Below are 18647 nucleotides of genomic sequence, written 5' to 3'. Positions count from 1 at the left end.
TGACAGTTTTTCAGCCAGGTATTTAAAAACAGATGAGGGACAACTTCTATACTAGTTATGATCTTGCCGTATAATAATTTCAACAAGGTCACAAGATTTTCCTCCGTGTGTCTGGAGAGGGGACAGTTTTCATACAGAATGTTAGTTGTGAAAGAAAAAAGTATTCTATTTACACATATAGAAGAGGTTTCAAGTCCTCCAGGAAATCTGTTTGAAAACTATTTATGGTATTAGTATGCAAATTATATACTACACACTAAATCGGAATCTTGCAGCAAAGCACTCTGACAGTCATTTCACTGTTTGAACTATGGTAGTCCAGTTAAAAAGGCAACACAAAAAGAAAACACAGCTGGATGTAATTGTATCCAAACACATGCTTATTATGTTAATGGGGGCATACGAATAAAATAAAATGTTGTCCAGCAAAGGTTTTCCCAGAATGACTCAGTTATTGTATCAAAATGTTCAAATAATGCAAGCTTTTGTGTTTGTTTTAATTGAAAACATGTTTGCTATTTATTCCTAAAAATTGACAGATGAAGTGTGGCAGCACCAGAGAAACAATAAATTCCATCTCTTATCAAGTATTATTTTAACAAGTATTCTTCAGTTGAGAAGAAAACATGAACTGTGGCCCTGATCACATTAGGTACTTTCAGTGATATAATTTAAATCAAATTATGAGATCAGTATTGTATAATCGTCGGGGTATATGTCTTAAACTCCTACTGTTATCCCAGTTTGTCAGAGTAGTGATACACCCTTTAGCTGCTTTCCCTTTTGCACTGAACCTTTCTTATGCTTCCCTGCCTGTACCTTCCGGCTGCTGCTGCTCTCCTGTCAGCTTCCCTTCAGTCACAGCGTGGTCTAATTTCTGCCCTCATAGCCTCTCATGAGTCCCCCTTCTGAAGTATGCTGCAGAAGCTTTACATCGGTGTGAGAGGTTTTAAGCAGTCAGGTGTCAGTAAGAATCCATTAGATGCTGGAGAAGTTCAGTACTGGGCTGGGTCTCTTTCCAACCAGAAAAGGCTTCACCCTTGTTTCATTCCTAAAAATCTCTCAGAATTCCTTATTCCCTCACATCAATCTGCACAGCTCTGCAATGTAAATCATGTGGGCATGGTGCTAGATCTGTTCATACCAATTTACTGCTGGTGGACTTGAAATCTTTGAAAAGAAGAGACTTTGCATCAGGTTTATGCTCCCTCCCTCCCTGGCCCTGCTTTTCCTTTTGTTCTTTCCATTTTTAGGACATGCTTTAACCAACCATATCTGAAACCAAAACAAGTTATGGATTTGTGCCTTACGTAAGTTGCTTGTTATTCAAATAATTTCATTTAAGGGCCGTGGATACTGTTAAAAGCCCATGTCTTCTTCACTGCCGGCTGCTACCATGGTACTAAAGTAGATGCGTTGTTTTGGTTTTGACTTTGTATCTCGGTATACTCCCTGTGAAATTGCTTTCTGCCTTTAAATTGACCATCATGAAGAATTTTGTATTTTTCAACTTGTCATTGTCTTTGAGAGTTACATGTTATTCTGAGTTTAGAAACCACCATTTTTGTTCACAAGCACAAAGGGTACCTTCCGTAATCTAGTTCAATAGGCATGTCAATGCAGTCTTGAGAATATTATGTAAGTGCCTATTTTTATTCTTAGTGATAAGGAACTGTTTATACTGCAAATGTGGTATGACCAAACACACATTAATGTAAGACTTTAAAAGAATAACTTATTAATTTAAAAATACCGGATAAAAACAAATCAGTCTGTTATTTAAAATATTTTCCTGAGGCAAAGTATCCCTGGGCTGTTTAAAGAAACATATTTGTTTCTTGGTTCTGCATATGTAAAAAATGTTTAAAATTTTTGTCTGTGAAGACCTGCAGCCACATCAAGCATTTTACATTATGATAAGAAGACAAAGTTTGTATCACTAGTGTGATAAGAAGTCCAGCTTGGTTGCGTGGCAAGCAAATTCTACATCTATTACTCTCATTAAAAAACCCCAAGCTACTTTCACTAAAAATTTGCTCCTGCTAGAGAGCAGATTTTGTACTTCCCACTCTCAGTAGAAATTGTAATCCCTGTAAAATCAATAGGTAAAATTCACCTGAGAGCATACACTTATTATTAGTTGTTTCCAGCAATGGTTAAAGAACAGACTTCTGCACAGAGCTGGTGCTTAGACGGAAGTGTCAAAGGCAGATGAATTATGGGAAACTAGAGGACCTGTGTCCTTTGGGATGCTACAGAGTCGTGAGAAGGAATCTTTTAAGGCCAAATGAGATGTGTCGAGAGTAATTCTGTTTAGACTGCCAGTCTTTTTCTTTTCTTTTTGGAAGAAACAAATCTCATTTTGGCACATTTTCTTACCTGTTTTAAAATAAGGTCATCTTTTAAAACGTGATCCAAAACCAGATGCTCCTGAAAGGAGCCTGGGGTTCACAGCTGAGGTGGGTAATGCACAATTTTATTTATTTTGTCTCATTAGGTCAACCATGCTTGGAGGAGACAGCTAGAATGCAAATTTTATGCTTCTGTGTCAAAACAAAACAGAAACATTTCTGTTATCATCAGAATTTATTTTATTTCAAATTCACAATGTCATGAGCATTAAGCGTGTGGTCTTCAGTGTCTTACTTTGAAATGCCCAAATAGCAATTTAATTTTAGTTGGCACGTGTTTGTTCTTCAAGTGTGTATGTATTTGGATATTTTCTGCTCCTCTGTACATTGCTTTCAGTACTTTCAGCATATACAGTAAAACTTGTCCTAAAAACCATCGCAGGGTCCAGCAAACAAGGCTGTAAAGCAGAAGATTCTCTCTTAAAAGAAGCCAGGCAGAATGGTGATTGAGATGCTTCCTGAGACTAAGTGTTATTTAGATTTTTGGAACTATTGCAGAAAGACTTCAAATTGTTACATGCCTGTGGTTATTTATTTTCTTGGCCTTACAAACCGAAGAGGAGTATCTCCATGAAAATAGTATGGAGTTCTTTCACAATTTTTATCCTTGTGCTTTCCCTTCTTTTTCTTTTAATAGCCTGGATGTGTAAACACTACTGAAGTGGATATAAAAAAATCTTCAAGAATGAGAAATCCACATAAAACAAGAAAGGTAAGTACTGTTATTATATCAAAGCAGGAGGTTGGGGTAATTTATAGCATGAAGTTCCATAATTTCCTCAAACAATTTTTTCTTACAGCTGCAAAGAACAAATACATGCACCTATGTTATCATTTCATAAGCTTTTAAATAAACCAGTATTAACAAATTTTCTAATACTAAGTAAATGCTATCACTTAAGAAAGTCTTTGGAGAAATACACAGAAAATATGAAAATAAAATTTATTTTTGCGTGCTTTATTCATATTGTTCTGTAGATTGAATAGGGCATGTTGAAATGTTCCTGTCAGTAATTAAGGAAAAATAACTTTAAAGTGCAGTGTAAACTATAACAGTAATTCTTCTTGTGCTGGTCTTAATGAAAAGGGTGTCTCTAGTTTACAATTATGCCCCAGATGGTTGACCAGAAATTGTGGAGGAAATTAGCTTCATCTAAATTAGGATCCAGACATGAACAGTATGAGTTCTCTAGGGATGTATAGATGAATTGGAACAACACTTTCTTTCAAATCCTTTGTGTCATAATACTGACTCCAAATTTAAAGTACTTCCTTTGAGGTGTATGTTCCTGTCAATCCATGGAAAAATATTTTTTAAAAAGGAACATGGATTTAGAGAAAGTTCTAGCTTTACTTGTTTACTTTAGTGAGAGGTCAAGTTTAGTGTAATTTACCAAGTAGTAATTGCAAATTTGGAGTCATCCAAATAAACCATTGTGATTGCCTACATTCCAGGATACTGTTTCTTCTTTTCCTAGCGGTCATCTCCACTTACCATAATAACTGCCTCTCAGTGTCATCAAATCTTTTACTATTTGTTTACTATGCTGTTAAACAAAGACTATGTTTACTATGCTCTTAAATAAAGACTTAATAAAAGTAGATCCTGTGTTCTATGGCATTATGAAATTGTGGGGTGTGGGGAGTCTTTATTTTACACCATGGTACAAAGGCACAATTTTATCTGAGTGCAGTTTACTTGCAGTTTCTTTACGAAAAGATGATCTTGTCCAACTTCTTGAGCACACTGTATTTAAATGTCACAGTTACTATGGCTATGTGTAGAAAGCAGTGTCAGAAAGTAACTGTCATTGTTCCATGTTTTTGTGTAGTCTGTCTATGGCTTACAAAACGACATTCGAAGTCACAGCCCTACCCACACACCAGTACCAGAGACTAAGCCACCCACAGAAGATGAACTACACGAAGAGGTTTGAAAAATAACTGCAAACATGTACTTTTAAATGACCTTTTTAGGAAAGTAGGTATTAAACCAAAAATTATCATAACTCACAATTTTTTTGTTGTTCTCAACAGATCTAGCAGATGTTTAGTAGATCTTTTCCTTGTTTCAGGATGTGCAGATTTAGGTGTGTAACTGCTATTAAAACTAAGGAGACAAACCCTGACATTTTTTATGTCTTGCATTGCACACTTAAAGGCAGTAAGCAGCAGGCAAGCCAGTTTGTGGGCTCTTTGCACAGCTAAGCCCATTAGCCCCTTTAGCAGCAGACAGCTTGCTTTTCTTTTTAATACTCATTCAAGGTTTGGGAGTATGTTTACCTCTCCATGTATGCATATACAGGTTCACACATTTATCTACTCTTAATGCTTCATGGATCTTTCCTAAGGTGTTAAGAGTTAGGAGAAAGTAAATGTCAAAAGAATTAGTAGTTCTCTTCAAAAATCTAAAAAAAAAAAGGCTAATTGGATTTCAGTTGATGAACCTTTAGTGAAAATGCTATACTGGGTCCTTTTTTTGTCTCTGTGTGATATTCTCTCTTTGATGGAAAATTTCATTTATTTTAGAACTCCAATGGTTGTTTTAACTCAAATATATTTCTCTTATGTGCCCTAACTAAATTAAGGTTAAATTACAGCCCTAATAAAAAGTTATGGAAATAGTGTCAAACAATGAATTGCTCACAAAACTCTTTGCCTTCCTCTTTTGCAGATTAAGCACTGGCAAATGCAATTAGACAGACATAGATTAAAAATGTCAAAAGTTGCAGAGAGGTAAGTATATTGTCATATCTTCTGCTTTTTTCAATTAGACTGATAACTATTGGGAAAATGACAGTATGAAATAGCTTCAAAGAAAGAGGAACAAGGGAGCTCAGGTTTCCTATATATAACAGTTGAGATTTTACTTTAAGTGGAAGGTATGAAATTCTTTACTGATAAAAGATGGCCCAGATATTCTGTGATACATTTCTGATAAACCCAAAAGTCACTGAAAGAGCCTCTGACCATGTGGTCACAAGTTTAACCTTGCACTGGCAGGGAAGCTAAATGGAAATAGGTCTGGGGTTACCATTTTGATATTTCAAAAGGGCAATAACTGATAAAGCAAGGCAACTGATTGGTAGAGCTGTCTGGGTGAGGAGCTTGGTGCTTGAACAAGGTGAGTCTGAGCTTACTTTGGGTAAGAGGATGTAACACTAGTAGGAATCTTTCTCCGTATGATACCAAAATTTGTCAGGAATGGGCTAGAAAGCAAATAGAACAAAAAGCCCCTTGGAAAGGCTAACTACAGCATATGTAGTGAAGGGGTAGGGAAAAGGAATGCTCTATTTTACTCATCAAGTACAGAGATAGTGAAAATTGAGCTACGTAAGATGTAGTAAAGGAAATTAAGCCAAATACAAATGGTTCTTCATCCTCTCGTATATGTTTGTGTGTCTACTTGTATTCATGTATGTATGCATAAACTTCAAACCACACATATATATAAAGAAAACAGGTTAAGAATATGTTTTCACTGAACAGTAACAATAGAAATAGAGACTAAATATAATATAAATAGGAATGAAAAGAAAGAATATTTGTCCTCATTTGTCCAGAATTTTCAATAATTATGGGGCAAAAGGAAATGGAAAGGAGGAATAAGGGCATGCGAGATGTAAATTACCAGAATACAAGCAAAACTTTTTCAACTAAGTCAGACCAATTCATGAATACCAAAGAAATTCTGGGGAAAAAAAATGGCATTTTTTGGAAAGCAATACACTTGAGAGTAGTGCCATTTGATTGGGAAATAATAAAAATATTAAGTGTATTTAAAAGAGGAAGAAAGGAGTCATAGCAGCTGCAGGGCCAATAAATATGACCTGAATAGCATGCTGTGTTTTAGAACAGGTTTTAAAAGAACTGATAATTAAAACTGTAGGGGTATAAAACATGTTCCTTTGTGAAAGCAAATGTGCATGGAAGAGGTTGCTTGATTTAATTTATTAGTGCCTGAAGGACCCCCAAAAGGCGCTATGTAGAAGTAATGGGGAAGTTTGTCATTTATTTTATATTATTTCAGCTCTTGAAAAGACCTGTGCCACCCCTCCTTCTTCAGGGGTCCACTTTTAAAAGGCTTGAGCAGACCCACTTTAACCTGAGCTTGTAGCTGACTTTTAGTGTGTGCAAACCCAGTTACCATGGTTCAGTTGATGCAACTAACTTGTTAACTGGGTAAACTGATCAGGTTCCTCACCTCCTGACATTACAACGTTTGATTCTTTTGTTTTCCTAGTCTATTAGCTTATACAGAGCAGTATTTGGAATATGATCCTTTTCTTGTGCCCCCTGATCCCTCAAACCCTTGGATATCAGATGACACCACTTTCTGGGAACTGGAGGCAAGGTATATAATTTTATTTCTTCTTTTGGACTAAGGGCTATAACAGGCTTTTCTTGAAACGTGAAGATGTCAGACAGAAGTAGGAAAATACTGAGGCAAAAGGGCAATGCAGTATCCTTTTGGTCTTTGCAGCTTTACAGTTTCATAAAATGAGAAGAGCTATGGATTAATAAATCTGTATAAAAGTTACACTAACAAGTTTCTGAGGGTCCAATGGGGGGAAAAAAGACATCTTTAAAAATATGATAGGATTTCCTACTTGGAAGTCCTTATTCTTCTGTGTAAATGCATGTATATTAACTTCATCCTGTGTAAGTACTAACAGCCTGGTTGCTCATCTCTAAACATTGCACAGATATGAGCAATCTGGAAAGTGAAAAGCAATCTGGAAGGTGAGAAATCTGTGGCTGAACTTTAGGACTTGGTCTAAATTACAGACAGAGAGTATTAGAATACTGAAGTACTGCTTATTGTGCGTTCTGTGTTTTTTTTTTTCTTCTGTAGCAAAGAGCCAGGACAACAGAGGGTGAAACGGTGGGGGTTTGGCATGGATGAAGCTTTGAAAGACCCTGTGGGAAGAGAGCAGTTTCTCAAATTCCTGGAGTCAGAATTCAGTTCAGAAAATTTAAGGTAAATGAGATTAATCTATTTTTTACTAGCTTGTAAGATACATTGGGCTTTTCTTTGTCTGATGTTTTTTATTTTTTGAACCCTTAAAAAATTTTCCTGTCTTACCTCTCAGAATCCATTCATGCACACTGCCGCCTGCTCCCATATTCAGGTTGAGGGGAAGATTAATATAGTTAAGCGGAGACTAAAGTGAAGCATATTGTCCCATTCATGTCCAAGTTTTGGTCAAACTACCCATGTAAGAGGTTTTCTCTCAGCTCATTTTATTAAACAGGTTTAAAACATTGACCTGTTCAAAGCCTGTTCAGTATTTTTTATTAATCCAATATTATGAGAACAGTAGAATTAAAAAAGAGAATTTGTTAAAAAATAAATAAAGGATTTTAAAGTAAAATTCACAGACTCATTGTTGGTCAGGTTTCTGGAGACAATTGGTCTTTTGAATATCTCCAAGATTCTAGTACTCGTGGGTCTAACACAACAGAAGCAGTATGTGTGACAGCTAGCTCTCAGATTCCTCAATAATCGCAAAAAGGAAAGGTGTTGCTAGTGCATAAGGCTTAAATACTATTTCCTTTTGAAATGCATACACGGAATTACTTTTAAGTGAAGGAGAACAATTATTTGATTCTAAGCAATGATAGTCCATCCACTGGCTAATAGCATATATTGCTACTGCTGTTCTAAGGAAGACATTTTTTGGTAAGAATTATTTCAGAAGGATTAATAACAGCCTTTCTATAGATAAGTCAAATTGCACATAGTAAAAAAGGCATAGATGACATATTTTTTCTTTATTCCGCCTTCTTGTCAAATGTCATCTGTATCACTTCCCATTTACCAATAGCATAAGGAGTATAAAATCCTATTTGCACACATTCTAGAGCTCAGAAAAATTGTAAATGACTTTTTTCTATGTCAGTTCTCAGTCCAAAGTGGTGCAGCGTAGCCATTCATAATAAAGTTACGTTTATGTAGCATCTTAAAAGACCCATTTAGCATTTTGTAATTTTGGTTCATAAATCCTGGGTAATTGCACAGACCTCCTTGTTGTTCATGTAAATTTGTCAGCAGAATAACTGCAGGTGTCCATGTTCATATTCAAACATTGAATTCAAACAGGCTGACCATGTTCATATTCAAACACTGAATTTTGCATCATAAATATATATTAGATACTCTAGACCTTATGATGTTTTCCAATTGCTTTGTTTGTCATTACCCCCATGGAAATATGGCCTGATCTATATGTGTATGTTGATAACTTCATCAATGACAGATACAGATTATTTTTTTTAATAAAAAAATCCAAGTGGTGAAATGAAATTTTAAAAATCAGAATAATACCAAGAAAAGAAAAGGTAACTTCATTATTTCAGAAGCATCCTGGTAATTCCTTATGCAGAGCAGCTGTTCAAACATGAACCTGTCCCACTCAGCATGTGCTCCAATTTATGCTTTTCTGTGATTAATTTGTCTCTCTGCCAACTAGACTGTTACCCGCATAATCCCTAGCTCTTTCTTCTAATCCTATTTGCAACACTAACCACAGGCAAACTGAAAGGGACTGATCCAGAAAAATTCCTAGAGAAATTTGTCCAGAGCTCATTCCTTGACATGCCATCTACTCTTCTGTCTCTCTCTCTAAATTCTTGTACTGGCATTATAAATTATAGTATCTGAGCAATGGTGAATATGAGCTTAAAGTTTGTCCCTCGGAAGAATCAGGCAGGGAATCAAACTTGCACTGAAAAGGTGCTTTCTGTGATGATTAGCTGAAGGAAAACTATCTCACAAGTTCAGAATTATGTTCATAAATTCTCAAAAGATAAGGAAAATCAATCCAGTATTAGGCTCACACAGTAAAGTCAGCTTTAAAGCTTATTCTGTATGGCAGTCAAAATGTTACAGATCTCAGTAAAAGAAATGAAAAGCTTGATGTTTTCAAGCATTATATGTGAATAAACCTTAAACTGAAAAGATCACTTACGTGTTTGCTCACCTGTTAACACCACTGTGGCAATTTGGGGTTTTTTTGGGGGGGTTATTTGGTATTTGACAGCCACCTTGAGGAAAAGATTAATTTCTATCCACATCTTCCCACTCCAACAAAGTGAACTCGAGTCAGTAGCTGACTCTTGTCCTTTTAACAGATCTAATAATGATGATTTACAACAAGCACCATGAAACCTGCACTGAGATAGACATCTGGGACCCTGGATTCAACCTACAAAGTGCAGTACACAGGATACAGCAGGGGACTGCAGACACTTCAGAGAGATTCAGTGTTAGCTGATTATAAGATTCCCACCTCACTTCAGTGAAAGAAATACTGAAACTGTGAAATAAGTCTACCAGATTCATCTTTTCTATTGAAGTGTGATTATGTTACACAGCTAAAAGTCCCAGTGTTACTACTTCATTAACTTGAACTGTGAGTGTCTAAGCTGCCTGAGAATCTCATTCTTATTGGATATAGATCCTGTCTTAAGAAACAGAACAAAGATGAAGAAACTTAAGCTGTGAGTTAAAACTAAGAGCTGTATAATGATCAGGAATGCAAACAGGTTTCACCTTACTCTATCCCAGGGCTTTTTTCTTCGCCTGTAAATTGGGATTAATAGTATTTCGCTCTCTAATGGGGTGTTTTAAAGCATAGCAAAGGAATAAAACTCTCTAAGTAGTTCTGTTAGTGTGGTAGGTTCATTACAGTGACTGAAGTTTGCTAACCCCCAGTTTGGATTCTGCATTCACCTAATGCAGGCTATGACTTGTAATCTCTTGCTACCATGCAGATTTTTGGGAGGGATTGCTTTGCATGCTGCTCACTACACAAAACAAAGAGTTAATGAAACATATGAGTTGAATTATAGATTTATAAATTTCCCCCTGCCTATTACAAAAATGGTGACCATTGTTGAAAATTCGCAAGACTTAAGTTTGGGCATGATCCAGTGCTACCAAGCGTGGTCACAAAAGCTGTCCAAGTACTGAAAAAAGACTTTTCAAAGAGAGCAAGATAATGAAGTGAATCTTGTTGCAATATGGCACCAGTAAACCTAATTTCTTTAGAAAAGAAAGAAAATCCCCATTCCTCTCCATATCTTTGCTTTCTGTAGTGCTGCAGAATTCTTTGGAAAGTTAGTATTCATATACTCACTGTAATTTTGCTCCCCAGTCATTGTTTTGTGGGTACAGCAGCCTAGATCTAAACGGTCTGCCATTTCAGGTCTGCCAACTTGAAAGCCTGTCCAAGTCATTACACAGTATTGCAGTAGGCGTGATCTCCAAGGCAGAACTAAGACTGCAGAAGCCTCTGGGTTAGTGAAGGGAGAATGGTAACAGCACATCTTCTGTGATGCGCAAAAGGAAAAGCCACTGCCCCCCATTGCCCCTTCCTTTGATTCTTATTCGTTAGCTTCCACAATGTATGAGTAAATAGGGAATAGGGGCTTAGAGTTCTGCTTCTCCCAGAAAAGAGGGATGGGACTAAAAAGTTAGCTAGATTTAGATGTTTTCTCTCAATTAATTTTCTCTGACCATCCCCCTGCAGGGTGAGATTTTGTGAGGTGGTTATTTTGGACTCATCCATTAAAGTTGTAGAAATGTTCTGTACGTAGACATAAAGGCTTCCATTATGTCCTGTAGAAAAAAAAAAACAAACCCCAACATATACACTACTGAACATTTGCAGTTGTGCCTCAGTGTGTTTCAGGCATAGTGCTTAATTTTATGGTTAACTTACTTCAGTGGTTCTGGCTATTTTTGTAACACCATGCCAATGCTTTTACTAGAGAGGAGGGAGAATGGCGCAAGAGGTTTTCTTTTTAATACAGCCTGAATCACTTTCATTTTTATTTTTTTTTTTGCTTTTTATTACTGATCACCACTCTTGATGACTTTAAATGCAAAACATTTCTGTCTTGTCTGATCGTGGAGGTGTTCTGTGTATTATAAGGTATGAAGATTGATTAACTGTCCTTGATGTTTGTCCTGCAAGTCTGAACAGAGGTGTTGGTAATGACACTTTCCCACACAATGTGGCAACTGGTAATGTTTATCCTTCACACTGTTCATTACATTGATTATGAGGACCTGTTTTGGGTGCTAATAACTTGACCAAAATTTAATCCTCAAGAATGAAATTGCCTGTGCTTTATTTCTAATTCAGACTCAAGCTTAAACTCCAAGTCCTAACAATGTTGCCACTTCTGCAGATTAGATAATAAGGAACTAGTTGCAAGATTTAATGTTTTTCTCTGTCATTATCTTGAAGATCTTCAGCATTACCATGTGTTGAAGCTTGATGTTGCACTTGACAAGAAGGTGGACTCTAGGAATCAGAGAGTAGTCTTTCCTGCTCCTAAAAAAAATGGTAGCTGATTTTCTCCATGGAGTTTGTTAAAGTTTTTGTTTGCTTTTACTGAAAATGCTGAAGGATCTGTTCCCTGACCTGTCATGTTACATGTACTGGGTGCAAAGCCCACATAATTCCCACTTCATTGTCTTCACACTGCCTAAACCTTACACATTTTGTGGAGAACCACTGCAGCCTTCCTCTCACTCTGTCTTCCTGTGTGCTAAATTTAACTGATTAGCTTGATCTGGGATCTGCTGATAGCTGCATCTGACATTTAGGTCAGTTAATGGGACAGAACCCGTATTGCAGCTGTGCTTCATATCTGGCAAGGCCAGCATCACTTTAAAAGTAATCCAGCTGGAGGACATAATCCCTAAGATGTCTTGCAACATGAGACTTACCACGTCATGTGGCTGGCTGTATAACTGTCATATGCTATACGCTGTCACTCAGCTACACGTCTGCTGTCTGACCCAGTGTGTGGCAGCCCAAATGCTGGGACAGAAGACAACAGTAAGATTTAGACCCAGCTACTCAGGTCTCTGTTCAAATGGTACTGAGCAGCTTCTAGAGAGGGTCTCCCTGGCAGAAGCAAGCCTCCATCAACAGAAGATACAGAGTTTCATCAAAGGACTGAGCTCTAGCTCCTTCCACGAAGTTGCGCTGTCTGTATATCATTGTCCAGAAAATATACTTGAGCTCCCCCTCTCCCCTCTGTTACCATTACACATATTTACTGTTGCACACTGCATGCTGTTTGCTGCAGAAGTCTTCGCTTGCTCTGGATACACCTCATGAGGCAGAGAGCTGTAAAAGGGGACTAGGAGCATTTTTGACTCAAGGCCCTGTGCTGAGGTCTCACAGATTCCAATTCAGCTTAATCTGTACTATTGGTTGCCATGGGATATTCAGAAAAGTTATTTTTGAAAATGCAAGAAGTGGCAGCCTTATTTCTGGAATTTCCTAACTTTGCATATTTGACTTCAACTCTGTGGGAGGAGGGCAGGCATTTTTTTCTTGAAAGATCAGTAAGTAGATTAAAATGTTAAAAAGTATGTTGGCTGTAAAGCACCCTAGACATAACATATCACAAAAATCAGCATTTTCTTCCCACTTTTACAGACGTTTCTATATTTTGAACCTCACAGTTTCAATAGGGGTTTCGAATGATAATGTTAGGAGGGTAAAATAAAACTATTCCATCAAAGAGATGGTGTTCAGCCTCTAAGGATCTGTCTATACAACCTGCCTGTTCTATGCTGGAAGCTGAATGTGTCCTCAAATAAGTTAAATTTATCTTCCATCTATTTCCCCATATTTGAGCATAACCTGCTATATGGAAAGAGGTTGCTTGCAAAAGAAAACAGCATCCTAAGGCATGTTTGCAGTGACTGCCAGAAGTATTGGCAGTGATATAATGGAACAAACAAGAATGTGACAGCTTTGAGCTAGACCCTGTTTTCACAAAGAACAACCTTCCCTTTCATTTTTCTATTCCTTACCTGACTTTGACACATACGAGTAATCAGTCAGTCCCAGAAGATGCATTTGAAGGGGTAAGCACTGCAGGATACACACTTTTAAATGCAAATATCGAAAGCAGCTTAAGGAAACCAAAGTAGGTTGCCTAAATTTGACAGTGAACTGAATTAGAGTTTGTGAGCTGTGCAGTTTTAAAGTTAAGTTATGAGGCCTCTATGCTTACTGCATTGCCATCAGATTCTCATGATATGTCCTCAGGCTCTGTGCAGATCTACGTTCAGTTCACATTGCAGTTCACAGAGCAGCCTGCGTTTTTGAAACTGAAGTTCTGTTGGCATAGACTCCCTTTGTGACCTTGGAGAAGCCATTGTACATTATTACATTATTAATACATTAGCAAAACTGGGACAATATTACTTCTCTGTCTCTTGCAGAATTTTAGGGGATCAATAGATAGAAAGATTGTGCTTATATATTGTGGAAACTGAAGAGTGTAGAGATACCTAAAAGTCATCTCAGTAGAGTGATGCTGATTATAATGGCTTGTGAGCAATGAGCATTGGCTCCTTCCATCTGTGCTACAAAGGAGTTTCAAAACAGGACTATGAAGGACTAATTGCTTTCTGCAATCATCACAAGTGAAGAATGTCTTACAGGAGGAATGCTGTAAGGTTTTCTTTGCTGTGCATTACTATCTTCTCTTAAGAGTTGTTGCAATAACTATATTTGAATTTGGACTGAGGGTGGTATCTTCTTGCTTTCTTGGGGGGGTGTGAGTACATTTCCATTGTTCCCCCGTCCCATTTTCATTTAACTAATCTAAGAAACCTGTTTGATCTCACAGAGTACACAAGAGTAAGCAAGGCATTGTTTATGCAGTGGACTAGTCTGAACACCCATAGAAGAAATAATGATAAAACAATCATAATAGCAAATGAAAAGTGATTATCAAACTTATAGCTAGCCAGGTGTGTTCTCAAAGTACTCAAACCCTCTTTAGTGATCCTGCTTCAGAGCAAAGTGCAAAGGATACAAAGAACTGGCCTGCTGCTCAGTGTTGGTTTTCTCAACAGAAAAGAGAGAATGGGTACTTCCATTCAGCATTTTAATAAAAATATGCATAGGAATACAATACTGAAGAAAGAAAACAAATTATAGTGAGCAGAACAAATGCTTTTCCAGTTTCTACGTGATTTGAGGAGTAACAAAATTACTGAGTTTATAGTTTAGCAGGTCTTAGAGGGATTCGTGTAGATAGCAAGAACATAAGTTCTTATTAGTTTTTGAAGGAATGTCAAAAAGCAATAGATTTATAGGCAATATAAGCCTTGCGGTTCAGGTGAAATGAAATCTCAGTTTAATTCCAGTTAAATGAAAATCTTCCCATAAGTAAGTTACCCATACATAAGTAATGAAGGATTTTCCACCCTTCTCATGAAGAGGCTTGTAATAATTGCTTCTCAAAGTGGATGGATTGCCTAAGACAGTATACCAAAATGCTGATCCCAACATAAAATCACAGATTTTTCTTAATTTAGCATGGTTTAGATTAAAACTTCAGTTCATTATTTATTTTTAATTAAGAGCACTGAAAAGTTTAAACGCTTCATTAATGGTTATACTGAATTGGAAGTCAAGATGCTCTATTGTACCACAGGTTCTGGTTAGCAGTAGAGGACCTGAAGAAGAGGCCTATCCGTGAAGTTCCTGCTCGCGTCCAAGAAATCTGGCAAGAATTTCTTGCTCCAGGTGCACCCAGCGCTATCAATCTAGATTCAAAAAGTTACGACAAAACCACGCAGAATGTAAAGGACCCTGGAAGATACACATTTGAAGATGCTCAGGTCAGTTTGCAATCCTGTTTGGGGACATTTGAAATAGAATGTTGTCTAGTGAAAGATATTTACAAAAGAATAAGATATATTTGCGAATTAAATGGTAATACTGCTTCTTAAAATGCCATTTTGGCAATGCAAATGGGTAACATTCTTTCTTTCATGAGGCCTATGAATTATTAAAGCTCTTTGTGAAACTTCTTTGCCTCATATAGAGTCTTCAATGGACTTCAAATAAAGCACAGCATTTAGTGCAGTGAAAATGGTATTTTCATGTTCCTGTTTTTTTAAATTTCTTACTCATTCACATTAAGAGAAAAGTTTCCCTCCCTGCTCCATTTCTTAGTTCTCAAGATCTGCCTCTGAAAGACTTACCTTGAAACAGACTCAAAATCAATTCTTGCAATGCACATCCAAAAAGTGTTGTTACCATTTGTAGGACTCATAGGTTCCTGTCATGAATAGAATATGACCCATGTGAGAAATAACATTTTGTGACAGCTTGTGAAGAAGTACCATATTTCATGGATGTTGTATATTCTATACCTTATTAAACTACTATCTACAAAACATGGGGCAAAGATCCTAAAGATCTTTTCTTCACTAATCAGTATTACAGCAGTAAAGAACAGTCTGTAAATGTCTTATTTGTCTTTTGGGGGTCTGATTTAGTCACAATTTGAATTCTATCATCAAAAGATACTTTTCACCAGAGCTGTATTTGTGAAAGTCCTTTTTTTTTTTTGAGTTTGGAATTAAAAGTTAAAAAAACGGAATGATAAAATACGAATCTCAGTTTTCCTCAGAAGAAAAACCAATTACTTCTGCATTAAATGTGACACTTCATGTGACTTATAACTTAATATTTCATCTTTGCAGGCTTCTGAGAAAAGCAACAGAAAAGAATTGGATTCACAGTAAAAGTAGTGTAGCTGGTACCATCCTTCCTTTTTCATCAGCAGCCGAATGATGAAAATTTAATTATTAATGCAGAGTGAAATGGTGTCAAAAGGAGAGATTGTGATCATATCCCTACGGAATTTCTTACAGCTTGATTATTAGGTCATCATCTTGGGAGGCAGGAGATGGTGCTGCAAGTCCCACAGCAGAGAGAAGGGAGTTGAATCGGGGCTTTCTACTTTATGGGAAAGTGTGTCTGCCCTAAATAGGAGGGAGAATAATTCTGCCACCTTTTCATTTTGCTATTATGAGAATAATAACCTATAATGCAACAACAATGTTTTCATTAGACGTTATGTCATGCCCACTGTTTTGAAGTACTTCGCCTTCAGCCAAACACAGTTTTTGCTTGCATCTGCTGACCCCCAGGAGAGTTAGGAATGTACAGCACAGCAAAGACATAAGCTACACAAATAAACAATCTAGCAAGGTTTTAAAAAAAATGTCTTTGCGGTTAAGTCAGTAAAGGACAATTGAATTCCTCGCCAGTATCTGATTTATGTTTTTTTAACAGGTGTAAAATTTCAACACCATTTTACTTCCAGATCTCTCTGGTTTGGGTTTTCTCCCTACATTTATGAAAGGCATGGAGTATTATTCAGTCTTTATGGAAGCAGGACTTTTCCTCCTGTCAGACTTCTGCTTATGTGATCCAGTTCAGCATACAACTTGAACCTGGAAGCCTCCATTTCTCTGGGAAAGGGGGCAGACTGTACCTATGGTGTTCTGACTTGAAGCTTTAGGACCTTCTTACTGAATACCTCACCTGAAGTGGCAGGGTTTTGTCAGAGGTAGGGCTCTGCCTCTAAAATGGCTCTTTATGGCTTGCCAGTTGGGAAGAGACTGCTTATAAGTCATTCTGGCAGTCAGCAGGTCATTGAATTGTGGTTAAAAATGTTTTGAAAAGCATTTCTGGACTTGAAAGATGGCATCATGGAACTCCATGTCAAATGAGAGTGATACATAAGTAAAAATAGACTGATTGTGCTAAGTAACATCCAACCTCAGTTCTCAGCTCATGTGTACATTAGCAATACTAATACAGCCTAATTTATTCTTGCTTTTACAGGATTGTTTTTTGCATAGAAATAACATTCTAATGCCCATTAACCATTGATATGTAGCACAGGAGCAGAGTCCTTTTTGCTCTCCATTGGCTGCATTGGCTGCTTTTGTAGAAACTGAGTGGAATAAAAACTCCCCAAATGAACCAACCTAAGTTCTGAATATATACCAGCATGTCTCTCCTTAGTGCAAGAAATACAATGAAAGGCACCTAGGATCATTTCTAGAGCTTCTAATACTACAAGATTTTAAAAACTGCTTTAATTGAACCTTGCCCTAATTTTCAAGCAAGGTGGTTTGGTGGTTTTTTGGTTTTGTTTGGGCTTTTTTTTCCTATTCTCTAATTTATGCAGTACCAAGCTGAGAAACAGTATTTATTTTACTGTTTATTTGTTGTTTTCTGATTGCTACTAGGCGTTTGCTATAGTAAAAAGTAGGGTTTAAGTAAAAAATAAAACAGATATAGCTAACAAAATTCAGTGGATTTTTTAGAAGTATTTTGGGTAGTATTTCCTATTTTGATAGCTTTTTCTACAAATCTCTTTCTTAACATTATAGGTAGATCTAGAATTATAGTGTCCTACATCACAGACTGTTAGTTTTACATATTTCACAGGAATGAGAATGCTCCAAAAAGAAAAGCTCTATAAACTTCTGTGTCATTTGTTTTCTGGAGAAGGGTTTCCAAATTTTCATATGCCTCTGAAGAATAAATACTTGGAAATTGAATTAGCCTGGTACTGGTTTTCAATTTGCGTATGTATTTTCGTTATTATATTGTCAGCTGAAAAGCAAACTAAACATCTGTCAGAGGATGTTTTCAAGAGTAGCCGGGGAACATCCTCTCTAACTTAACCTGCTATCCTGTAAGATTTCCTATTCAAAATAGTGCTAGGTGGTATACATTCCACACTGTACATTCCACTGAAACGTATATGACTGCCTTCTATTTTACTTACGTCTTCTTTTATGGGAGTAACAGGTCCTTCTTTCCCTTTCAGGAGCACATTTACAAACTGATGAAAAGTGATTCTTATCCTCGTTTTATACGATCCAGTGCCTACCAGGAGCTGCTACAGGCCAAGAAAAAGGTATTGGTCCATCTTGCCTTTGTCTTGCCACTGTGCAAAGCAGTGGTTATGTTTGCAACAATACTCAGTCTTCTCTCCCCTGTGCCAGTGCAACTGGATATCTGGTAGGTGACCAGCTTGGCGTGTTTGGAGGGTCACATACACACAGGAGTTCGATATACATATATGTGTATATATCCTGCATGTGGGCATGTTTCAATGAGTTAATCTAGCAAAAATTATTTTTATTTTTACATCCCATATTGTACTGTTTTCTCTGTTATGAAGCACCTTAAATTGCAAAGTGCTTTACAAATACATTAAAAAATAAAATAAAATCCCAGAAGAATAGTCTTTCATGTTTTCAAGTTTGCTTATGTAATAATTGTTGTTCTCTTTATTCCACCTATACACAGAATGTGTTTAGAAACAATCCTATTCATATGAATAACTTCTAATTTCAACTATAAATACAGGGGCTTC

The 18647-nt window shown here is 36.9% G+C and overlaps 1 protein-coding gene across 1 annotated transcript in view; it reads left to right on the top strand.

Annotated features, from left to right (window-relative positions):
• Positions 1-18647, top strand: part of RGS7 (regulator of G-protein signaling 7) — a gene marked incomplete at its 5' end in the record, with an annotated part of 124613 nt that overhangs the window by 94602 nt on the left and 11364 nt on the right. The window contains 7 exons of the mRNA XM_010009216.1: positions 3049-3123; positions 4244-4342; positions 5086-5147; positions 6655-6765; positions 7267-7392; positions 14892-15078; positions 18096-18185. Coding sequence (XP_010007518.1) covers positions 3049-3123; positions 4244-4342; positions 5086-5147; positions 6655-6765; positions 7267-7392; positions 14892-15078; positions 18096-18185 — 750 coding nt within the window. The remainder of the gene's footprint in view (positions 1-3048; positions 3124-4243; positions 4343-5085; positions 5148-6654; positions 6766-7266; positions 7393-14891; positions 15079-18095; positions 18186-18647) is intronic.

The sequence above is a fragment of the Nestor notabilis genome, unplaced genomic scaffold, assembly GCF_000696875.1.
Source record: "Nestor notabilis isolate BGI_N333 unplaced genomic scaffold, ASM69687v1 scaffold19102, whole genome shotgun sequence".
Classification (NCBI taxonomy): Eukaryota; Metazoa; Chordata; class Aves; order Psittaciformes; family Psittacidae; genus Nestor; species Nestor notabilis.
The sequence above is the reverse complement of the archived record's forward strand: the minus strand, read 5'-3'. Positions and strand labels throughout refer to the sequence as shown.